General features: G+C 31.5%; 1 protein-coding gene across 2 annotated transcripts in view; it reads left to right on the forward strand.

Moving 5' to 3' along the window:
- LOC137933787 (monocarboxylate transporter 12) overlaps positions 1-26,981 on the forward strand; it is a 45,414-nt gene that overhangs the window by 14,480 nt on the left and 3,953 nt on the right. For both annotated transcript variants that reach the window (XM_068777843.1, XM_068777844.1), the window contains exons 2-8: positions 4,956-5,079; positions 10,272-10,397; positions 20,796-20,884; positions 21,507-21,622; positions 22,691-22,876; positions 24,447-25,463; positions 26,635-26,760. In XM_068777843.1, coding sequence (XP_068633944.1) covers positions 4,966-5,079; positions 10,272-10,397; positions 20,796-20,884; positions 21,507-21,622; positions 22,691-22,876; positions 24,447-25,463; positions 26,635-26,760 — 1,774 coding nt within the window. In that variant the 5' untranslated portion in view covers positions 4,956-4,965. The remainder of the gene's footprint in view (positions 1-4,955; positions 5,080-10,271; positions 10,398-20,795; positions 20,885-21,506; positions 21,623-22,690; positions 22,877-24,446; positions 25,464-26,634; positions 26,761-26,981) is intronic.

Below are 26,981 nucleotides of genomic sequence, written 5' to 3' on the forward strand. Positions count from 1 at the left end.
TCTACAAGTATATAATTAAAAAAATGCCTGAATTCAGACGTAAGAATATACTTTTTTAGTTTTAGTACAACTGTGATTTAACTAAAATGACATATCAATAAGTTTAATTATAGAAGAATTTTAAATAACATTTGCCCCTGATGATACACGGTATAAATACATTACAAAGTACATACTGGTTATATGTATCATCTCTGTTATACTAGTTATCGTCAGTTCAATTAGTAAAAACTGCCTCTTATCAATATATGCCTATATAAAACAAGTGAATAATGTTCATATAAGACAATTCTTATCACGGGATCAATCGATGAATATATGCTTAAAATATAACTGTTAATATACACAGGCTCTAACGTACATAACTGATGTGATCTTTAATAGCGTACGCGTAGTTTTTTCCTCTAAAATTTTATTAAATATTATTCACATAAATAAAATACCCCTAGTGGTCATAACTCAAGATAATTCTTACCATAAGTGGGAAAGGTTATGATATAGGTTATCACTGTTATGCGTCGACTAGCACTAAAAGGAACGTTTGGTGGTGCAAACAAAAGTGGAAGGCGAGCGATTTCGAGGATGCTCTCATAAGAGGTGTATTTTATCAAAACTGCCTCTAAAAATCTTAGTAAATGAATGCTCTCTTTCCGCCAAACACCAAGAGCATGACCAAGACTGCCCTAACAAAAGTGTGGTAACTGTGAAGAAATCACGGTTATGTAAATGCAGTCTATACACTGCATAAAATTATATAATTATTGTTTTTTTTATGGAAGTAAATAAATTGAATTAAAAATATATCCGTTTACATATTTCAAACATTTCTTTGCAGAGGTATAATATAAAACAAGGTTTTCTGTTCTATTTATATTTTACTTTTTTCATATAATGCATAAGCAATTTGTAGATTTACTATACATTTAACCGCTTTTAAGATCCACGCGTACATTTCAGTGAAGTTTCTATAAGGAAATAAAAAAATGCAACAATGTTTTATACATTGTTTCTTAATAATTATTATAAAAATTTTATTATTGTGAGACTTAATTTCCATTTTTTTATTTTTTCATATGTTATAAAGACAATTTTGGCATACATAATGTACCTGCAAAGCATGGGCTCCTCTCAAAGATCTCTAAAAAGTAATTGTAAATAATTCAGAAAGTTTATATATAAATATATACATAAACGAAATAGTATACGTCGTACATTTTTATTTAGCAATTGAATAAACAGGAATAATGTCAAAGAAGAGTGTGTCCGTTCATTGAATGAAATAACAGACGTTATTTTTATCGTTCGAAAATTTGAACGGAACAACACTCATCGTTATCGAAGCTGTTTACCGCATGCGTGTGCAACGACCGTTTGGACGCGATACAATATCTTATCAACGAAACTTTCCACCAATTGTCAAAAGCTTAAATGTTACCAAAGTAACTTTACGCTTATCAACATAATATAACGTCAAATATAGCTGTAGCGTGCAACCAACTAATAGAAAGCAAACATCAGTTTTGTCTATATGTATATATATATATATTTGACGAGAAATGTATCGGAAAGTAATGTCGCTTTCTTAAGTTAAATATACATGACTACATTTTTAAAAACTTTTATTTCTAATTAACAATATATTCACCATTGTTTTCAACAGCCTTTTGCCATCTAGTACAGTAATTTTCTATACCGGAGCGGTACAAATCAACCAGTGTTTCTATAAAAAATGTCAACAGAAACGACATTACTTTCCGATCCCCCTAAATACATACATATAAGACTTATTTAATAATAGACTTGATTCAAATTTAATATTAAGAAGAGAATGGTCTAAGATATCTCGTAGAACTTTATTACAGATACATACATACGTACTCTCAGAGCTTTGAATGGATTCTATTAGTTAGTAACGCAAAATATTCGACGAAATAGAACATTGTGAATGATCGAGATATCTATCTGTTACAAAGCAACAAAGTAGCTGTATAAATAAAATATATCTTTGTAATAACGAACATGTTTTCTTTCTTAAACTTCTTATTAGTTATATATTATAAAGCAACTAAGTTATAAAATAACATATTCCGTGCATCATGGTTGTCACATGAAGCTTAGGTTGATGTTACATTAGAACTTGACCAATGGTGTATTATACATTCGTTTCTACCTTTTCTATTACAATTATAGTGCGCCATATAACAGATATGAACTTTTGCATTTAAGACACAGGTTAGATGACGATAACGATGGTTTTATGACCTCCTTTTAATATATATTTATAATAATGTACATTATTGTAACCATAAATAACAAAACTATTAATTATAAATGTTATATTAAAAATATGATTTTACTTACAAAGCAATATATAGACATATAAAAAGCGTAATAATGGAATGTAATTAATAATTAAATATTTTAATGTTATAACCTATAAATATTATTCTTGACAGAAGTGAAGTGATTGTAATTAACATAATTGATAGTTCGAGAACAGCATTCTAGAAGAAAGCAAGGCAAACAGGGACGAACCGATCGCCATTATCACGCCTTATCGAGTTATTTTCGTGCAGTTAACAGTTATGTTAATGATTTACTTTCATGACGTTTGTTATCTACGTCATAATAGGTCAGGCGGGCGACAATCGAGGCGCAACAACAAACAAAACTTGTAACTTGGAAAATAATTTCTTATCATTCAAGTTACAAAATCACGTCAATCAAACATATCGAAGTGTTTTATAAAGAAATGAATATCAAACACAATGCCAAAACAATTCATAGAAAAACAACAAACTTTTACTTTGTAAATAAAACAGAATTTTGTCATATACACACGATCCAAATACTCACTTTCAAATTATACTCTCAAGAACTTTAACAAGTTCAATAATTCAATTGCAATCACCGTATGCAGAGTGATTAGTCACAAGCGTCAAAGGTTTAAAGGGGTGAATGTACAGTACATTTGCTGTTAATTAATACATCCAAAAGTCAATGGTTTCAAAAATAATAAATAACTTCAAGATAAAATAGTAAAAAAATGTTTTCAAATTTCGAATTACCACATATTAAAATAAATAATTGTTTAACGTCGTAACCTTGTATTGAAACGAAATAAATAAGTTTTATGAAAAACAAAGAATCAAATTAAGACTTTTTATTTGCGTCATACTTAACTATTGTAACTTATTGTTTTTGTTTCACGTTGTTTTATCAAGTGTATATATTATATAATGCCATTGATAGTCTCGTCTTTTGATTATTATTCAACCAAAAATCACATGACCCAATTTTAATACTTCGGTTAAGATAAAAATGGAGAGGGCGATAAATAATATACAGTATAGTAACATTTTATTAGTTCTTCATGGTCGTTTATCTTCGCCCCCTCCTGGAAAGCCTTGGTCGAGGGTTCGACGAGCTGCCTTTGCAGGTCTCTATAACCTGCTTTTTTCAGTGCTTCCGTTATTGTGAGGCACTTCACCACCCGTAATGAGTCCGTTCGGGTTTGTGATTGCCCTCTTAGTCTCCCTCCCTGGTGCCCTCTACTTTTCCTACGACAATCATCTTCGCTAACTGGTTGCCTTCGAGCTATGTAGCCGAAGTAGCACAGAAGCTGCTTGTAGCAGATACACAGCCTGGTCTTTTTTCTGATTGTTCTCCTGGCAGTCTATGGTATGCGAAGCATCTTTAGCCACCATCACATTTCAAAAGCGTCGATCTACCTTAGGTCTCTCTTGCAGGTTGTCCAGGATTCTGATGTGTAAACTGAGATTGAGAATAACAGACTTCTTACTAGTTTTGTGGTCTTGAAGACACTACTATTCTGCCATATTCTGATCAACCTTCGCATCGCATTTTTTGCCATTTAATTTCGTCATCGAATTTGTTTGTCGCACCCTCCCTGGACGCTTACCATTGTCCCAGATTCACAATCTTCCTTACCTTACTGGGGAACTGGTCTCCTCTACCGATACATATTACTTTTATAATACCTATCATAATAATGGATTTAAATTCACATACAGTAAATATAAAGAATATTACTCGCTAATTCTATGGGTGTTGCCTGCGGATTGGCAAGTTGAAGTGAGGCCTAAAATTCTAGAATAGAGACCACGGACCGATAAACGCAGCGTAGGATGTCCACCCATTAGGTAGACACAAGGTTTTTAAGGTCGACGGAAGACGTTCGGTTCTGGCCGCTTCCGACTGGTATTGGTAATTTATGGAGGTAGCTTAGTCCGGCAGCCTTGTCTTACAGATAAAATGATGATGATGACGAAGCTTACACGGAAGATTTCGTTAAGATTTATTAAATATCTAAGTGGAATATTTAACCTATTATAGTTAAAAAAAAAATTAAAATTTTCCCAAAAAAGTATGTTTGGTTGATACTAAATCTGAAACAAAATATATTTATTTATATTCAAAATTGATAATGCAGTAAAATAAGCCTTTGAATAAGTTTTAATCACAAATTCTTTCAAAGTCAATGAACGAAATAGACGCTAATAGCTATTCTAACAATGTAGGCTTTTTACATAAATTACGAAAAGTTCTTCATATCCTATTATACGTGTGAACAGGTTTTTGTTGAATAATTTTGTGGTGAAGTAAAAGATGATAATATTTGCAAGTCATTCACGTTAAAAAAATCGAGTAATTGGTTAAAACAAATAACTCAGGGTAAAAACTCAGGGTGTGCGCCCCACAGGTTCTTGCAATAATTCTTCGTTCTTTACTCATTAATCTTATAGATCTAAACCAAAAGGGCCTATCATTGATTATGTAGTGATATTGTAGTAGATTTAATAGTAACTTGAGTTTCCTCTTAAGTAATCTAACAATAATTAAAACGTTAATAAGTACTCGAAATTAAAATAAATAAGACAAAATAACTGCTAAAAAATCAAATAAATTATTTGTTAATTTTTTTTTTCATGCAGGTAATAAAACATGGTGGTGCGAGTGGCAACGGATGAACGGCCGTTTGAGACGCCGTCCTCGGACGAGAGCGGCCTAGGCAGAAGCGACTCACCTAGTGATGACAGTGAACCGGAAGCAGCTTTGGTAAGATCTTTTTTTTACATAAAAATAAGTCAAACGCGCCAGAAACTGCTTTTTAGCCTTATGTAGCCTCTTATTATTAAATATAGCTCTATAAAAAATATATTATCATCATGCCAGCTGATACATGCATGCTACAAGGCAAGGCCTCCCACAAAGATCGCCACGACGACTGGTTTTGCGTTGTCCGCAGCCAGCGATTTGTCGCGAACTTGACTATGTTATCGGTCCACAGAATAAATATATTTTTTTTTTATGACTGTGGCAGGATTAGTTGTACCCAATATCTCGAAAACAGAAATGACATTGATATAGCGGTGTAAAATCAGAGAGGGCTGTAAAGAATTAACACATGCTCTTTTGCCATCATTAGAGATATTATCGACAGCGCTTTTGTCTTGTGACCCGACAAGCAATTAATTTTTTATACATTTTAATGACCTATATTTATCATTTATAATCGGAAATGTCTAGGTGACATGTAGTTTTTATTAGAATACAAATAATTTTATTTTAAAAAATCACTAAAAACATATCCTACCAAAGATGATATTTAAAACAATATTTTGATATTATTGACATAATTTTTCAAAATCTAGATATGTATTCTATGCAATTTATTAATTTTGTCTATGGTTTATACCGACTTTTACCTGAAAAGGACACTCAAATCTGAAGTAAAACTTCACCACACGTCACAAATTTTACTTTAACAAATCTTAAAACAAACCGACAACATGGCTTTGAGATTTTAAAGTGAAAAAGATTAAAATAGTGTTCCGACATGTACTTTCTGTTAAATAATTGTTATCTCTGTTATGAAAGCAGAAACCTGTGTCAATGTGGTAGTTTTGGCGGTCGCCTGCTATCATGTTAGTGTAGTCATTTTTAAGTATGTGGACTTTGATTCAGTATTAGATTGGTGCGAAAGATTCACCGGATTTAAAATCCAAAAAAGTAGAGCATTCGGCATTCAAACTGATAAAATATATACAAAGACTGTAAGTGTCGAAACATGCTAATGTCAAGTTAAAGTAAAGGAGTACATGCAAACGTACGTGTATACATCCTTTGCACAATATAATATTTTTAAAATCAAACCATTAAAATGACGGTAAAGGCGATGTCAAAATTAAAGCGAGCAGTGCAGAATATAAGCGAAAAATTAATAACGGCATGCCTTGTGACTACAACATCGTTAGCTTTTGCAGAAATAATAATGACCTTTATTCTATTACTACTCTGATAAAATAAAATAAAGCAACTTGAAATAACATGGCGATGTGTTGCCACACCCTGATATGTATAAAAATGGAGCTTACGCTATCAACGATTTTAAAAATATGCCACTTAAACAACACAGAATAAGACATTTTTAAATGTTTAATACGTCGTGGGTTGCGAGAGTTTAAAAACAGATTTTAAAAATACTTTCTACACACAAATTTCATTTTTTACTTAATAAAAATAAACGATAAATTATACAGAAACTTGCAGTATTATTTCAAACATCTGATATATATCCAACAATTACCATGTGAAGAAATCAACCAAGAAAATTTTCTAATTAGGTATACTTATATTAACTTAGTTCGGAATACTTTATAAAGGGTGATGTGTAAAAGCTTTAAAGAGGTGAATGTATAATTCCATCGTTTTCAAAAAGCCTTAAAACTTTTAAGCTTACGACCAATCATCCTGTGTTAAATGATCACTCTAAAAGAGGTTATATTGATTGATTTTTCCTATTGAAATGCGACAGGTTAATAGCTTGCGCCAGTCTCCATGGACAAAGAGAACTATAATTAATATTTCGTGCAAATCAGAATTTTCGAAACGCTTTTTCTTGCAATATTATCATTACTTTATTTATTATTTCTAATACTACTGAATTATGGAAACGGTAAACTTTATATTAATTGACTGCAAGTGAACGATACGTTAACCTCTAAAGTTTACACCTATAACCAATCACCTTGTATAAAAGCAAATAAATAATACAGATAGACAATCGTGTTCTAATGTTAGATGGCTAGCTGTCATGTGACCAATACCCTGATCAAGTTGTTAGGTGTGTCCCATGACGATCTAATGACGTCATATAACCTTCATTTCTATAAGGTTAAGACGTTGAACTATCTCCCTTAGTAACATCTCTACTAAACTATAACAGAGCATTATCATTTTTCGTAGGTACGATAGTGATAAGTTTAATTTTTAATTAGAGCGCAAGGCAGTTATTTGGTGTTCGTATGAAACTAAATACAGTCTAAAAATAAACTAAATACAGTACGGATTCAGATAAATATTATTAGGTATCTCTACCAGTAAATATACTACTGCTCTATTCGCTAATGTATCTGAACTCATTTATACTTAGTATAGTAGACGCGGCGTGGACAAGCCTTCCACTGGGTAAACCGACGACATAATCACGGCCGCGGGAAGACACTAGATGTGGACAACACAAGACCGGTCATTGTAGCGATCTTTAAAAAAGGATTATACCTTGCAGTGCCTCCATTATAATGGAAAAGGATGAAAGAGAGTGCGTCCTCAAATTCTTTAGGAAAGTTGCACAATACGCAATAGACAGGAACAAAATATAGGTTGATAATACATTGTAAAGTTATTAAAATAGATTCATTGATATTAAAAAAACCCCTTGCTGTGGGCGTCTACTGGCTGTTATAAATGAATGAATGGTATGTTATTAGTAGTTAGCAACCAGACGAAAGTTATGACTAGTACTGGAATTCTTTCGTAGTAAGATCGACAAGCTAGCTATAAACTGTTAAGTTCTCCGTTACAATTACGGCTGGCTGTGCCGCTTGGTAAGAAGCCGCTATTGTGCAACACGAAAACGCGGTGGGCCCACCTGGCTGAGTGAAATGAACATGAGTTTCTAAACCATGAGGGTTGACGGCGGACTGACAGAAAGAGACGGCTGATAATTTTCTGCCTTCTCGGTCGCAGTTTCAGTATGTCTATTTACAATAGGTCATTCCTTAGGCCCTTCCTCACGAAATTCACACGATTAATGTCTTTGCCGAAACTCTTGATATCTCTTTGCGTATTCCGATTTCACTAAGACATCACTTTTTTCAAGATATCATAATATTGAGTTTTAAATGTAGGTTTAAAAATAACATTATAGTATAGTGTAAATACATAATTTAAGAGTAGACCATCTATGTAGAAAAACAAATAATTATAAAAAAACAATAATTTTACAATAAGCACATAAATAAAATTAATCTTTAACTGTTCACGTAGTAAAATTTAGACTTCTATTTAGTTTTTATTCAAAATCATTAACATAAATTCATGTATTCAATTATCAAATTAATTTTTTCCATTTTTGAGGAAATTACGTAACAACGAATATATAATTAATCAGTAGTTTTTGAATTGTAAAAATGATGAAGCAAATTACAACAATGATTAAAAACCATCAAGAAAAAATGTTCGACGAAAATTTATACAGAACGCGATTAAATAACTTTTGACGTTTTTCAATGTCAAGATGTAGCAAGACTTTTATTTGCATACGTCAACATGGGATGAAGAAAATTCGGTACGCGAAAATAAATGCTGAGCAAATTTTTAAAATAGAGATGGCGAATTTCATTATAGTGTCTGCCGCGAATAACAGTGGTGAAGGTGATGCAAAGTCGTCTAAAGTCGAATATTGCGTGAAGTATCATTCTTATTTCATCACCCTTTCACTATTATACTACATCATCATATGAAAGTGAAATGTACGGATGATTGTTTTTATATCACCAACAATTTCCTTTTACAATCTCCATCGACTACTTATACAGGGTGATTGGTTATTGGTTAAAGCTTTGAAGGAGTGAATATATTACTTGTTTGTTGTCAATTAATTTACGTTACACTCTGTCTAAAAATCAAAGGTTTCAGAACTTATAAGTAAATTATTGATGTTTCATAAATCGTATGTAACAAAAGGCGTTTTCAAAATTCATATCACTTCATAAAAAATAATTATTGTTTACTGTCTACCCTTACAGACTGTTCTGCCAGAGATTATGGACCTTACGCATTCCAATAAAGTTTCATTGTGATGCTTCATAGCCTTTCGCCTACATATGAACTACATTGATCTTTTAAAGCTTTTATACCTATAACCAATCCTGTATAGAGTAGGCTTCATTTATATCTCGCCTCTATTTCATATTTTGAGAAGTGAGTGTCCGTGCTGTGCAGTACTACCTTAATGATCATTGCTGCGTCGCTTTATGGTCTTTCCGTGGATTCTTCTTAAGAAAAACAGAAAAACATGCAAAAACTTTTTTTAAAAAAGAATAAATAAAAAACGTAGCTAATTCCAAAACATAAATGTCTTAAATAGTTATTGGACAATTATTTTTATTCTATGACTTGATACTTCCTATACCGATGCCATTATAACTCATATTCTTGCGTCCAAACACCAGTAATCACTTAGTGTTCCGGTTTGAGTGTCACCGTCTATATTAAAATTCCTTAGCTAATACAACGTTCAATCATTTTTTTTTTCAATATGACGGTCGCGGAAACGGTTTGACTTGGCATATTTAATTACAGAAAAGTGGAATGCATTATTCTAGTATGGGAAGTATATTTATGCGTTTATACAAAATGAGCCTTGTTACATTGTAAAAAACCATTGACATAATATTAAATTAATAAAAACTAACGAGCAAGGCTTTTTTATAAAGGCACGAAAAAATTGGCAGTCAAATTTTAAAAAAAATCAAAGAATTTGATATGAATTTTGCCACTGGTCAATACAGAAAAATTTGTACGAACGCAAATAAATTTATGATGTAAATTTGTTTTAAAATTCATATGCTTACCTTATATTAAAAATATTGACAACGAAAGTTATTTTTTTCATAGTTACTTATCTAAATATATGCATGCTTTATTCCCAAACATTTTAAATTAAAAAAAATTACTTGGGGTCTTTCGTCAAAACTTAAGCAAGGACCCCGAGGGCTAGGGAAGGGGCTTAAAACTTAAATTAGCGTGACCCGATATTAATGGCATATAGGGAATGCTAACGTGGTTATACTTAGGTTACCTCATTTCCAAAGTCGTTGTGATAAACATGAAATGCCCTTATAATTTATGTACGTATACGTATCAATAAGTTGAGTTAATAAAATTACCTTTTTTATTACCAGGTGGTCCCGCCCGACGGCGGTTGGGGCTGGGTGGTTGCAGCGGCGTCGTTCATGTGCAACGTAATTGTCGATGGCATCATTTTCTGTAATGGAATGCTCCTAACGTCAATTCAGAAGGAGTTTGGCGTAAGTAATCATTGTTTTTATGAACTGTTTCTTGATTCGGTACGAATAAAAATTTAAACAAACAGAAATGTAGAAACTCATTGTGGTTTATACACAAATATTTGAATTACTATTAATAAGAAAAAATAATGCGCAAATTGTATTCACATCGAGTAGTTAGTAATAATTGTCAAAGTCTGTTAACTTCTTTTTTTTTGTACAGCAGTAAGTGAATCGTAAATAAAAACAAACTTTATAAATATACACACAGACATACATGTCCTGACATTGACTAGGTTATAAAGGATGCGAGATGATTACTTGTGTGTAAAATGTACAAAAAAATATTTCTTAGCTTCTACTTTCATGTATTTTTACTTCAGCTTTATTGAAGGATTTTAATATTAAATTAGCGGATTGACAAGTTGAAATGGCAGTGGGCAGACCACATGTGCGCAGAACAGATAGCCTCTGGAGCCCTAAGTTTTTGGAGTGGAGACCACGGACCAGCTAGAGCAGCGTAGAATATCCACCCACATGAACAGGCGACCTTTCTAAGGTTGTTGGAAGATGCTAGATGCCGATTCCAACTGCTTATTGTAAATCTCTGAGAAACCCATGTCAAGTAGTGGACGTCCTATGGCTGAAATTTGAATCCCATTTTCGTAACATATTATAATTAGAATAGGATGATTAGAATAGATCGACTCAATAATGTTGATAACATAATAAAGTCGATTTTATTTATATATCTTAATTATTTACCATGTTTATGTAAATTTCATTCAAATTTTCTCTAATGCAAATGTACACATACGTTGTAAAACAAGTTTTTGTAATTTATTTTTGTTACTCGTGGAAATAAAATTCTGAACATGTGTATGGAGATATAAACTTTTAACGTGGGTGGAACGTTCTAGAATCTGCGATATGATATGGAGGCCTAAAACGGGTTACAAATGCGTAAAATAAAGTAGTTTTTTTGGTGGATGTGAATTGTTTTAGATTAGGTATTTTTAAATATAAAAAGAACAAAAGAATTCATTAACGCCCAGAATTGAATCCAGTAATTTCATAACAATTGTTTTATTCAGATATTTAAAATTTTGCTCCGTCAGAGTTTCATGTTTATTTTATCTAAAATAGGATTTAAATTAAACTTGTTTTGTAAACACGTGGGGCAAGTTTTATGTTAATTTTTCTAAAGGTATCTTTTACAAAATTTACCTGCCACCTCGAAATTTAAATTAAATTCATTTCATATTATTATCAATGAGGTTTAAGGATATACAGATATCTCGTTAACACATAGAGGCAACACTATACAGGATGCTTATTTATAACTTGAGCTTTAAAGCTTTTATCTCCATTTTTAATTATCTGTATAAAGTAATCACTCTGAAATAGGCTATCATTATTTATTTTTATATTAGAATGCGATAGGCCAATGTCTCTGGGTAGTACAAAGTCTGCAGGGACAGAGAGTAAACAATAATTAATTTTAATATATGTTAATCTAAATTCTGAAAACGCTTTTTTCTTACTACATGATTACGTTATTTATTATTTCTGAAACCGTTGATTTTTTGATAGGATTTACTATACATTGATTGATGGCAAACGAATACATTCACCTCTTTTACTATACAATCAAAAACCCTGTGTATTGTTAATGAATATAAATATTTATATGTAATAAATATTAACATGTTTTAACGTCTTTTTTATTTCAACGGTCGATGTTAAACGAGTCACGCATTCGACTTCAGTCCGCCAACTCGCGCGCATTCTATTTTTAAATGGCGTCTACTAAAACCACACCCTCGCTGGTCTCTGCTAGCACACGTGCGTCATAGCCGTGCCTCCTTTTAAGTGCGTAAACGAGTTACAAATACAATATTAACATTTGTACTGACATCGAAAAACCTTCTTCATTGAGTTTTCGCAACTAAAAATGTTACAAGCTAGTTATACTCGCTTTAATATTTAGTGTGCATCATTTATGTTCTCTTTTTTGAAAATTACCAAATGTTAAGATAGAGGTAAATTCATAGCCGGTTCATAGAAACCATTTCCATGAACCGGCTGTGCTTAGTGCAGTGTTTTATATCGTATGTTAAGGAAATAAAAATTATTACTATTCTATTTGCGTATTTTCTAATTTCATTACAACTCTTCAGCGTTTAATGCGACGCTTAAGACATATTTCGAACATTAAATGGTTGACAGTATGAAATTAACATTATATTAGTAAAAAAAAATATCTTAAAACTTATTATCGTTACATAATAAAGATAAAAAAATAATAAATCAATTAAATACAAGGAGATTGGATATATTATATTAGGGGTGAATTTACAGCTTATTTGTCAGCAAAAAAGCTCTAAACCAAACTTAAACCTATTTCTAATCACTATGTACAATGTCGTCACTCTGAAAATTTTATTTTTCTGTTGGAATGCAACAGACCAGTAACTTCTGGCAGTATAAAGGCTGCAAAGACAAGTAGTAAACAATAATTAATTTTAATATATAATAATCAAAAATTTTAAAACACTTTTTATTACTATGAGGGGGACCAGAGAATAATATCGCTTAAGTTAAATTCATACGACTAAATTTTTAACAAGTTTTTATTTCTAATTAACAATATGTTCAGCTTAGTTATCAACAACAAACGGTTTTCTGTAAAATATTTTTTATTTCTTAAACCATCGTCAACATACATGCACTAACTAGCAAATAACCAACACATTCATTCTTTAAAGCCTTTACGTCTATAACCAATCATTATATGTAAAGATATAGAGTAGTGAATAATTTTCAAGACACTTTTTCTATGTCACCGAAATGAACGTCAAAAATGTAATTTCTCTCCAATGGGCTATTGTACGACGTTGATTGACACGACTGTCGTCTCTTTCACTTGCCAAATATCCAAGGCTGTCACAATGTGGGTCACTGTAATGCGATGATTAATTTACGACTCGCTGTGAAGTAGCCGATCGGCCGTTTACACTTGACACCACCAGATGCGGTTTACAGACTTACGCTCTGCAATAAAAAAATACTACTTTCTAATTAATGTCCTAAATTTGGTCTTAATTTCGGTACATTTTTGAATCAAAAAAGTAAATTATTTTATGCACTAATCTAAAAGTATGTTAGTTGGAATATTATACACACACACACACACACACACACATATATATATATATATATATATATATATATATATATACTTATATTTGTTGTAGATGTAAAAGCTTTAAAGATGTGAATGTATAGATAGGGTGTACCCATTCAAAATTAAATGATTTGAAAAAAAATTGTGCAAATGATTAATTTTCAAAGCTACTACATATTAAATATTTATTATTGTTAACTGTCTGTCACTGCAGACTTTTGTACTAAGAGAAGTAATTGGCATTACAATAAAAAAAATTACATGTTTCGAAGTGATCGCTTTATACGGGTGATTAGAAAAGGTGTTAAAGGATTTAAAGCTTTTTGCTCACATGTAACCACTCATCCTTTATAATAGATTTATTTAAATTAAGTCTAACTTTAACTGAGAGAACCAAACCGTCATGAAATCTTTGTAAAACAAAATATAATTTTGCTGTCAATTTTTTTTGCCAGATAAAGCATCCTTTAAAAGGATATTCGGAATAAATTTTGAGAGATGAAAATTTAGTGCAAAATATATAAGTAATTTACGTAAATAATAAAGCATTAAAACGAGGCATGAATTGATGGCAAAGATGTTATATCCAATCGTCTTCAATTCACGATATCACTTACTTTTAAACGTTTCTTTCCAAGGCTGCCAGGTGCGTTTTCACACCTGTTGCTCAATTCTTGTGTTACTTGACTTTTAACAATAACTTGTAACAATTTTACTGTTATGTAATTTCGTAGATAAACAAATTTAATAAAGCTTTTTTAGTTATCTACCTATCGTAATTAAATTGTAAAATCCTGCCCTTTTAAAGAACACAATAAAATAAATAAATTATTTTAAAATTATGAAAATTACTACAAATTAAAAATTTCGATTATATCCTACATATATGATTTAAAATGTTGATGTAGTATTTATGTAATATATTGTATCCATTCACAGATGCGCTAAAATCCACCATCAAAGCTTTAATATAATTTTTATTTTTGTCATTATATTAATTTTTTTGATTCTTATCCGTCAGTCTGGCGCAAATGTATTCTAACTAAATTTGTTTGTTTTAATTATTTATTTAAATTAATTCATTTTTGCAGTTATTTTGAATAAAAAAAAACATTCTGGCGAGTACATATTACATGTAAATATCAAAATAACTATGCGCTGTAGCATTCTATTCATTCACTCGTCATTTGTCTATTGAGTATTTTACAAATAAATTTTATATAGAAAAGCGTTTTTCATAATAGGCCACCATTGCAATCTAAGTTAAATATGCGTCCCAATATCTAATATCTGATTATAATCAATCGAAATATTTTGTACCACTGGCATACATGAGTCATCATTGGATCGATCTCGGAACCACGCCGAATCGAATGTTCATGACGCAAGTGAAGACCGCTGTGGCATCGGGCTATTAATTATACAATTATCGCTATTTCACTGTCGATGTTCACGCATAGAGTCAACGGGCGATAAACATACAAGACTTCTTTAATTTGAAATTAATCACAATCATGTAACAATAATATTTGGTATCCATTATATCCAATTCTTTATTTACACGGTAAATATTTTCTTTAGAAAAGCCAGTAAAAATCAAGTAAAAAAGTTTAAGTCATATATGATGATATTGATATGTTCCACAACTTTAAAAAATCTTGTAAGATGAAAAAGATTTTCTCAAAATCCGTGCAAAATAAGTAATATTGAAATCCAAATTACATCAGTATTTATGAAATGAAAACAACTCTCTCTCTCTCTCTCTCTCTCTCTCTCTCCTTGACATTTATTATTCCCATCTGATGGTGGGGTCTGCCTTCTTCGATTTCCTCTTCCACTTCGCTCTATCTGACATTTCATTTACGGAAACATTTCAGAACAGAAGAAAAATGTAAACAATACATATTAAAAAATGTACATAAAATGAAATTAGCGAACAAAAGGATTGACATAAAAAATACAAATTTACAAATAAAAATCAATATTGTAATTATTTCTCGCTACTTATTACGGACTGTACCCAAAACTGCTATCATTAGTAGATACGTCAAACGGTTGGGTTTGAAGAACTTCGTATTTCCCAAAATGCGATTGTATTTTGTTGCTTTAAGCAGTGTATAATAAAAAAAATTAGTATTCGTGTCTTTAAGCAAACAATTCGTGCAAAAAGTGTATTTATTATATTGATGAACCGCGACACTTCAAAGTCAGGAAAAAAGAATAACTATATAACGTAAAAAATTACAGTGAACACAATTACTTTTTAAAGACACGCAACTTCTACTAACACTAAATTATTGTATAATGTCAAAAAATTCCTTTCACACAAACGTTTACTTACCGGCAATATATTTTCAGCAAACGTACCGTATGTGTCATGTTTGTGACGGAAGCGTGAAGCTTTTCAATCGCTAAACGTGCAATAACCCTTAGGCTTAAAACACACTGCTCCACAAGGTCTATCAGGAGATAACGAATAAATCTTAAAAATGTAAATAAAGATTTCAAACTATGAAAAATACAATTAATTTATCACTTATATTATGACTATAAACATTTAAATTTATCTACATTTTCAGTCATTTTTAAATCTAAAATTTAAGGTATATTATTAAAAAAAAAACATTATTATTTGCAATCAGGAGTTTTAGTTACGAGTTATGACTTTTTTAAATTGTTGACATAATAAAAAACATTGTTAAATTTCATTTCAAAATGTCAATTATTGAGCCTTGGCTGGCCTAGTTCAGAACTGGCAGATGTGCAATACGAACCGGTGGTAACTAACTACTTATGATGACAAAGTAATCGGCATTTAAAAAGCACGTGTAGAATAAAGATATTTTAAATTTGAATTCATCTTCAGTATTTACTGGTAAACGCGGCGTGGGTACACCCCCCTTTAAGTATACTGACGTCATAGTCAAAGTCGCGGGAAGTAATTTGTGAGTGTGTTTTTTGTATTCAGGACATCATTAATCATTGGCATTAAATCATTAACATAAAATTTAATTAAAAACATGTACAGTGTATATGTGCCCTTATTGGGGACAATGTCCCGTCTCTGTAAGACTTCGCTATTGCATTTATGATCTGTATTATATAATCCCAATCCAATGTGTTTTCTTTTATTTAAATATTTATATATTCAATGTAAATATAAGTTTTGTTAGTTAAAATATTTTAATACTTGTTTAATAGACCTATTTAAAAAAATACTGTACGTTAATTTGTCTATAAGAAGACCTTTTAGAATAAAATAAACAGCGATAGAATATGTAATAGATTAATTAATTTTACTATAAAAGGCTACATCAATTTGAGGAAGATCATAATAGCCAGATCAACTTTTTAAACTTTAAAAAAAAAGCGTTGAACATTCCAGTGCAATGCTACTCCAGTCGTTAATAGATAAAAATAGAAGCCACAGATAATCACAATGCGTAACTGTTGGACGTGTGCCAAAATTCTGTCTGGATTGAAAAATATTTGAAACAAAATATGTGAAGTTGCGAAATAGCTTTCTATTTGTGGTGTTATTCCTTACTTGATATATACTCGTGTAGAAACACTAGTTTTTTTCGTCTTTCTTTACATAATAATTTATTTTACAACGGCTCTATAAAGAGGGACTCTCTTTAGAAGGATAAATATGTAGCATGTATGTACAAAGGCCTAAAGATTTTACATATATTTACATTAAATAATCATGTTGAAATAATAGGTATTTTTTTGTATTGAAATGCAGCAAGCTAATAATTTCTTTTTAATTAATAATCTTTTTAATACTATATTAATTTTACGTTATTTATTATTTCTTAAACCATTGATATGTAAATATCTTTATATTTATCATTAATTGACAACTAACGAGTAGTGCATTAACCCCATTAAATGTTTTACACCTATAACTAATTACCTTTAAAGATTTGAGCTCTTCTTTCTGTTACTGAATGATATTTCGTGTTTAAAATAAAAGTTATGTTGTTGACAAGCAAACAGGGTTTGTCAACGACGAGAATAATTTAACATATGCACATGCATTAACGATATGCACAATTTATTTATTTGGTATATTAAAGAATACAAGTAAAATAAATATTTCCGCTTAAAATTTCTACCAACAGTCCTTGTGTTTGATAATTAAATATTTTTAATAAAATTTATTATGCAATGTAATTGTTTAACCTTGTATGGCAAAGTACGTATTAACTTATTAAACAAATACAGAAATTTAAAATACCGCTTTTTGGGTTTAAAAATTTAATCTTGCAAAACTTATACCAATTTGCTTAAAATCAGACAAATTATTTTTATAATCAGGCCTTTACATGCTTAATACGTGTTAAACCAAATAACGAATGAATACTTGTTCTCTAAGTTTGTTTTAAAATCACAATAATATTATGTTACTTGTTATAATTAGCAACGTATTGTACCTGTATACTCCTTCAAACATTTTTTTAAAATTCATATAAATGAATTTTGTTGAAATTTTCTTATACTGATAAGGTTTTATATAATCTTAACAATATAACAAAATACAAAATATCTATTTCTTAACTTTGTTTTGTCATCAAATCTCAATTATAAATTATTGTTCATAACCTTACTTATTTGTATTTAAAATGTTCTCTAGTAAGTTTAATGTTTCTAGAGGTCATCCTCCTTAAGAAATGCATTAACTGCATCATCTATTGATATAATGAAAATGGAACTTTACCGTTAGGCAAACAGTCGGCATGCGACCGGGCGTTGTATGCGCAATACTGTAAATCTAAATAGGAGAGCCACAGATGAAGATTTTTTTCTCTTACGGTTTTTAAATTTCTATTGGTAACTGTTTTTAAAACGGTAATATTCATATTTTACCTGTTAAATTTACTATAAACTTTAATAACAAAATTAAAATACCTATTAGCGAAGCCGCCTCCTTATTTTCTCAGCAAACTTGAGATAAATGTTCATCCAAATATCCGATCTGTGATAACTAATGTACGTTATACACAAAGAAACGTCTGGTCGACAGATAGCGCTGATCAGGCGTTTTCGTTAAAAAAAAACAAAACAATCACTTTAACATATGTGAATCTTATGGCTTCCGGACCATATAACATATTTTATAAAACAATATTGAAACGCAATCATTACATATTGTAGCACATATAATAAACATTGTCCAATTTTGTTATTAAAGCGTGGCGATTATGGTATATTCCTGCATGGATATCTTTGCGGAAGGCCTATACCTTGCAGGGCGTTTTTGAACTGAAACGAGGACTGACTTTGAAGCTATTTAACAAATACTTGTAATAAATTTAAATTGGTCCTAATAACGTATGATATATTTATTAATTAATTTGATATATTATATATCATTTAATATATCATATATCACTTAATTTGATATATTTATCTCAATACATAATACTAATTAAGAAAGAGACTAGACATATATTTGTTTTAAAAAAAGTGGATAATTCTGTACAATGTTTTGATCGTGGGTCGAACGAGAAAGAGCGTCGAAAACTAAATCACTCTACATGTTGAGTGGATTCATTTAGTAGTGTAGCTACAATGCTAGGCTTTTTACCACCTGTAAAACTTTGCGTAAGATCATACAAGACAAAAAAATATTTTATAAGCAGAAATCCACTATTCGTGTGCATGTGTACCTAAACTTTAAGTGATCGATTACCATGGCAAGTACTTTTGTATAAAAAACGTACCAGATTGTGCCAATAAAAATGAACTTGATTTGGCTCAGGTATATACTCCGAAAAAGTTATATCAGTTAATTTATGTATTAGCCACTTTTGAATGCTGCTTCCATAATATCTCGGCCCAAATCAAAACGTAATTATGCTTCGTATCATCCGATCCGGTTTGTCTATAATCAAGGTTCTATGAGCCTGTAAGCAATATTAAAATGATCAAAAATAATTTTAAATAATATCTCAAAACAATAAAAAATTAAAAAGATTACGCGTTTTAAAATAAAAACAATATGTTTGTGTACTTTAATGTGGTCACACGGCTATATACATGTATTTTACGCAGTATGCCTCGCATCTCGATTGTATCTCTTTTTATATGTATAATTACTTCCTGACTAGCCGAGGTTATGACGCAGTTTTGTAGATTTGATACAAAATCGTATTTTAATTTCTTTACTTATGGATTTATGAGACCGGCTTCTCTGGCAGCGCCATCTAGCGAAAGAATTCGTCATACAAGCGTGGAAATGCCGTTCCATTAAGAGACATTGGAAAATGCAACAGACATTAGTTTCGCCTCAATATCTTTGTATAGTTGAAAGAAACCCAAAGTATTATTAAAAAAATGACAAATAAAGAAAATGAAAATTCTTTATACATCCACTGAGGATCGTTAATAATGGACACACTTGTGTGCATCAAATTCACATTAGAATTAAATTTAGCCATTCTACAATGGCATCTTTCAAGTTAAAGCTACAAGAGTTCTTAACGCACCCAGATTCGAGAATAGTCCACAATAAACTCGGACGGATTTAATTTGTGATCACTTTAACAATATACAGTATTTAGAGCTATTATGCCCAATCTTCATTGTTACTTACAAATATTTACATTGTGATATTTATCTTTACATTTTAAATTTAATAAAAGATAATTCAGAGGTTACACGAAAGTATACTTGCTGTTTTATTTTATTATTAACAAAGTGTAATTAGAATAATTTTTGGATATAGGTTGATTAATATGTAGTAAAAGATTTAAATAGGTGAATATAAATCGATCACTCTTGAAACTTTATTAGAATGCGAAAGGCTAATATCATCGGACAGTACAAAATCTGCAGAGACAGATAGCAAACGATGATTAATTTTAACATGTTGGGATCCGAATTTTGGAAACGCTTTAGCTTTGTATGTTATCACTACGTAATTTATTATTTCTGAAAACATTGATTTTTGGATAGAGTATAGTATAGTTAGTGAATACACTATACATACATTCACCTCTTAAAAGCCTTTACACTCTTAACCAATCATCCTGTATATTAAGAAATAAAACACCAGAAACATTATTATCCCCAATTATTTATTTACAACCCTTAAAGTTCTTACTTGCCCTATTAGTGATAATGTTATTAGTGATAGTGTCACTTTTGAAACACAAGTCTCTTTCTAGAGATTATGATTCCGGCTTTCATTTTCTGTTTAATAATAAATAATATTTATATTGCAGGTAAGTGAGGGCGCTGTGGGACCTGTGAATTCTCTATTGACTGGATTTTATCTCTTAGCCGGGCCTTTTGTATCGGCTCTTGCCAACAAGTGAGTAATACTACCTTTTCGTACACGCATTGATTGAATATATGGCTCATTTGTCACAAAATGAAAAAAAGCTAAAGTTATATTCATTTATACTTTCTATTATATACGCAACAAGTCAATAACTTGTCTACAGGGACAGATAGTGAACAATTAAATATGTGATAATCCGAATTTTGGAAACGTTTTATCTTACTATATTTTCATAATGTTATTTAATATTTTTGAAATCATTGATTTTTATAGGGTGTAGCATACTTTAATTAATAGCAAATGAGTTATACATTCACCTATTTAAAGTTTTTTGGCCTGTTTCCAATCACACTATACTTTTTTTTAGTTATAATATTCGACGTTATTTCTAAGGGTTTTTTTCGTTCAATGTAAGAGCGATGACTGTAGGTCGCATAATGTACTTAACAGGTTAACTGCACGTGACTTATCTTAAAATGCAGTATTCATTAAATTTCATGTAAAGGTATTTCTAGACTTATTTACCTTCAGAGCGTATACTTTTGATTAGCGATAGATTTGATTAACATATTTTAAAGCGTAATAATTTTGTTTCGATTCTTGTTGAAAAAAATGCTTATAAAATGTCTCTATTTTTTTTATTTTGTTACAGGTATGGTTTTCGAAGTGTCACCATTGTGGGTAGTGTGTTGGCGAGTATTGCATTTGCGCTATCATACTTTGCGACGAGCGTCGAATATCTCTACCTTGTTTTCGGTGTTCTTGGAGGTAAAGTGGATCATCTTCATTATCATTTCAAACGCTATTTACTGCGGTACATAGGCCATCCCCATAGATTTCCGACGACTTTGACAAGGTCGCCTGTCTACTTGCGGTTGTTGGTCTTTGGTCATCACCTAAGAACCTGGAGGCTATCAATTCTGCGCGCTAAGTAGCCTGCCAACTGTACTTCACAATACCTACTTCTGCGATTATACTATATCTACGGATTATACTATATCTGAGCATATCCATTTCTTCTTTGAGCTATTATGAGTTTGCTTATAAGGCCCGAAGTAAGAGACCACGTTTCAGTGCTGTAAACTATCACTGGTGTCGTTAGCGGCGCATCTAAAACTGGGAATTCCACAGAAATATAATTCATGTCGATATAAATAGGAGCAAAGCTCAAATGAAAAAAACTTACTTCTACTTCGGACTTCGTGTTGTAAATACATCAAGACCTACCAGCCCTAGGAAGAATCCTACTAGTGAATAAAATTATAAACTAATAATAAATAATATAAGCCATTAACATGTGATTGTCTTTATTCCAAGTGGTTTTGATATATCCATATTATGTGAACGAGTTGTTATTAATTCGCAGAACTTGGATTCCAGAATTATGTCTCTAGAATTTCTCTACTTGCACGAAATAAGGGTTAGGTTCTTACACAGTTTTTTTTAGATAAGTTAATATTGTGTTGAACACGTCAATGCTAGATTGAAAAAATTGTTTCATTAAACGGTGAAGATTTGGAAAGAATCATCACTGTATTTGATCTACTACTACTTCGTAACTGAACTACTACTATTACTAGTTGTACTACTATGAACTCCTACTATTGAACCACTCAGTAATTTATAATTAATATATTTCTTTCCCAAAACAATTATTATAAAATATACATAATGAATTAAGATGCCTTAACATAAAACATAGATAAAGAATAATATAGCTTTTAATTACGTTGTTTTACCTATCTTCTAATTAAGCACTCACCTATGTTTAAAAAATAATACAAATTTTTAATGTTTTGAATAATAAGGTAATTTTTGTTCATTCTTGTCCAACAGGTATCGGATTCTGTATGATATACATGCCGGCAGTGTTGACTGTTGGTTTCTACTTTGAGAGATGGCGCGCTCTCGCAACTGGTTTGGCGCTTTGCGGATCGGGTGTTGGTACTTTCGTATTTGCCCCTTTGACAAATATCTTTATTGAGGCTTACGGCTGGAGAATGACCATGGTGATACATGCTGGTGAGTTATTAACAATGTCAATCATTACAGACACTGTCATTATAAATCTTAATAAATGAAAAATATTTAGGAAGATCCTAAAAACAACTCTATTCCCATGTTCCCAATTCTTTAACAGATATTTGACTTCAAGCAAAACCAAGGTGTGTTTAGATATAACTAAGCAATAAATAAAGTGTACCTTTATGGTACAATAATGAAATGTTATAGAAGACATTAATTCATAAAACAAAATGATCACTCGGAAATACATTTTATTTATTATTTTTTATTTTTGCTAGGCCATCGACTATAGATATTTCGAAATTTGGTGGGGCGCATAAAGTTTAAATCGCTAAGTTGCCTTTTACAGTACCCGGTTATGTACAGTTGTAATTTTCCTAAATAATTAAATACGTAAACATAATGTGAACACGTTTTTTTATTTAGTTATTTTACCCCAACTTAAAGCCATCACTTATAGAAAAATTGGTGTAATTTATAGAAATTATTAAAAAATAATAAGAATAATTATTAAAAAAAGCTTAAAAAGTATACTTGTTTTAACAGCTCCTAATAGATATCGGACTTTTTGTATTTCGTGCGACGGAGATAACGCCATACCAAGCGGAAATTAGCCGACTGTCTCTTTCTCAAGGTCGATAATCAATATTTATCACCGGGTACTGTAAAATTATTTAGATTCTCATTCATATTCAACCATATGCTAAGTTTAATATAGCAAAGTGAAATAGAAAAGATTTTGACTTTTCTCGTCGCTCGGTGGCCTCAGAGAAAAAAAGTTGTACTAAAGCGAGATAGAGGTATATTGAGGTATATACTTTAGTTATATGGATTTATTTGATGTGCAGTAAAAATATTATAAAATGAAGATAAAAGCTATTGAATTTCACTGCTTCCTTTAGTAGTTCGTAACAATTATAGTCAAGTGTAGTTAGGTCAAATTTAATAGAATGATTACATTACACCTAGTATAGGTTAAACAAATAAATAGCGTAGCTTTATGTTTAATTCATTTAAATTTGTTCCAATTATGTGGTTATAGCGCGTCACATTAAAATCGAGGTCATCGGCACCGGAAGTGTTTATCATACAATCTATAGCGTCTATGGTCGAACCAATTCCGCAACATCTGTATATATATACTTAGTATAAATAAATCATTAAATTATGAAAATTTCTAATGTTTTAAGTTATTAATTTAGTTATAAAGTAATTAAATTTATATACATAAGCCAGTTTTATATTATGACTAATGTCAAAACGCACCGAATACTTGACAATACACAAATTGATTGGTTAAAAGGGCTAAAGATTTTAGAGGGATGAATAAATAGTATTTGTCAGCAACTAAGCTTCATTACTTTTACAACAAATGTTATATATTCCGCCCTTTACAGCCTTCACACCTGTATTCAATCGCCTTGTATAAAGCCAATACTTTACATACTTGTATATACTCGTATTTACCTATATATATTTTAGATTAATTTTGAGTTGAATAAATATATGCAATAAAAGTCTAAGCGGTAAAAATTATAAAAAACCTTACATTGTCTTTTATTTTCAGGGTTTATACTGATTTGCTTAATATGCGGCGCCATGTTCAGACCTATCAAGCCTGTGAGAGTGACCCTAGCTGATCAAAAAGAAGAGGAGGACACCGCCCGCCGCCACGAAGAAGCGGTCGAGAAATTGAATTCAATGCTCAAATTACATAGCAAACTGGACTCGGGTATTTCAATGCCGCCAGAAATGAGGTTTACGAACAAAGTGAGTCCACACACGTGGATGGGAGTCGCGAACAACACGCGCTATCCGACCGCGGAAGAAATCTTTAAAGGAAGCACTTCTCATCTCGGAAGACGATCATCCGCGACTGCGGGAACTATTAAGAACACTAATAAACCTATTTTTATTACTGGAACGGTCGCTGAAAAGGACGAACAAGAAGATTCCAACAGTCATATCGATAACGCTGAACCTTTAATTGCTTCATCCATTAAAGTAGTGTCGAGAGACGCCAGACCTCGTCGTTCCCACGCAGACTTGGTAGCGAGACCTCTGTACCGTGACGATATATTCTTCGGAGCCAGTCTCGCTAGACTGCCGCAATATACATCCCGTACTTCTCTGGGATATCACTTGGCAGTGACTCACCTTCCCACGCAGGAGGACGTACAAGAGGACGAGTCCGGAAAGTGCACCCTTTGTCCCGAAGCAGTTAGAAGAACTCTCGCGACTATGTTAGATATTAGCCTGTTCAAATCTCCTACGTTTGTAATCCTTGCAGTCAGTGGATTCTTCACTATGTTAGGATTCTTTGTGCCGTACGTGTACGTTAAGACACGAGCTCAAGCTCATGGACTGAGCATGGACACGGGCGTGATGCTGGTGTCTGTTATTGGAATTTCCAATATAATTGGGCGTATTGGCTGTGGTCTTGTGTCTTCAATGCCAAAGATGTCTCCTTTGTGGTTGAACAATATCGCACTCTCAGCAGGCGGTTTGGCTACGATGCTGAGTGGAATATCTTATAATAGCGGTTTTCAGTTCGCCTATTGCGTCATCTTTGGATTTGCTGGTGGTAAGTTTTGTTTTAAAATTACATCGTAATAAATGCTAATATAAAGATTATATACCAAAATTTTGCCTGTTTGAAGTGACAATCACATACAAGAAATTCAAATAATATACGTTTTATATGCATGATGCAGCAGTTGTTAATCTTCCTATATTTGTTGTGGAGATAATTACGAAAGTAAGGTTGTCGGAAGGCGTTAGATGCCGACTGGTGGACGTTTTACGACTGAAATGATGATAATAAAGAAGGCATTGTGTACTTTCAATTAAGGTTGCAGTGTTTATTTAAAAGTTTCTCAAAATTATTATTAATAAAGCATATATAAAAAATTATAGAAACAAATATTGACAGTTTCGACTGCGAACGTGCATAGGTCGTCGATCTCTATTAACTATATCGTCTTATGCTCTTATCGTTTAAAAAGCCAAGGTCTTCAACCAAGAATATTTATCTTTTAATGAGTAGTTTATTTATAAGTAGCTTGATGTCATTTATTACTATTATGTGGAGTTACTACTGCTTATAAAGCAGTTTATAGTCCAAATATTTAAAACAATATTAACGTAATAAAAAAGTGGTTAAAAAAACACCGGAAATACCGGCATTTGATTTTGTCTAAAAAGATGCGTCATTGGTATAACTCTGCCTTTTGTAGATATGACCCATTGTATTTCAAAGATTAATTAAGATATGAACTTTATATTTATACGGGGTTTATAAAACAACGTATTATTAAAGCCAAATAATGTGTGAAAACAACGTTCAACACTGAAAATATGCTCATTTTACTTCACTGAATATAATGTGACTACATCAATACTTTACTTTGCGTCGTGGTTACGTTCTAAAAAAAAAGACGCAAATTGAAACGACCCAAAGCTAATTAAGATTTTCTATAGCAAACCATGTAAAGATCGAACAAAACAATGCAACCTCGAAAATCACGCACAGTGAAAATTAGTACTAATTATCACGCTACTTCGAAAAAACGCAAAACGAAACGACGCAAAGCGAGGTATTGGACTGTCTTTTTATTGCTAAAGGACATAAGAAAATCAATACATTCGCATTTTCTCAATATAATATCGCTTCAAATAATTTATGCTTATATTGCAGTGTTAAAAAAATTATTTATATATAATTTTTACAATAATTTTCTTATTCCTTTTTGCAGCGTGTTTTGCATCACTGCGTTCAATTCTGGTTGTTGAATATATTGGACTGGAGCAGCTGACCAACTGCTTCGGTCTATTTCTTCTCTTCCAAGGACTCGGGGCTCTCCTGTGTATACCCATTGCCGGTAAGTAAAGAAATACTAAGGTAACCGATCTCAACAGATTTTCTGGTTGAAATGGCAGGAGGCAGGTAAAAACAGATGGCCGCTAGGGTTTTAAAGTCGCGAAGTGTAAGTCGTCAGCCCTGATGCGGGCCGGTTCCAATCGGTCCTGCAGAAAATCTAAGAGCTATGTCCAGCTGTGAACGTCTAATGGCTAAAATGATGATGACGGATGAAGAAATACA

This window comes from Battus philenor, unplaced genomic scaffold, assembly GCF_028537555.1.
Source record: "Battus philenor isolate CCGP_79_NKW_IND1 unplaced genomic scaffold, ilBatPhil1.0.hap1 SCAF_14, whole genome shotgun sequence".
Classification (NCBI taxonomy): Eukaryota; Metazoa; Arthropoda; class Insecta; order Lepidoptera; family Papilionidae; genus Battus; species Battus philenor.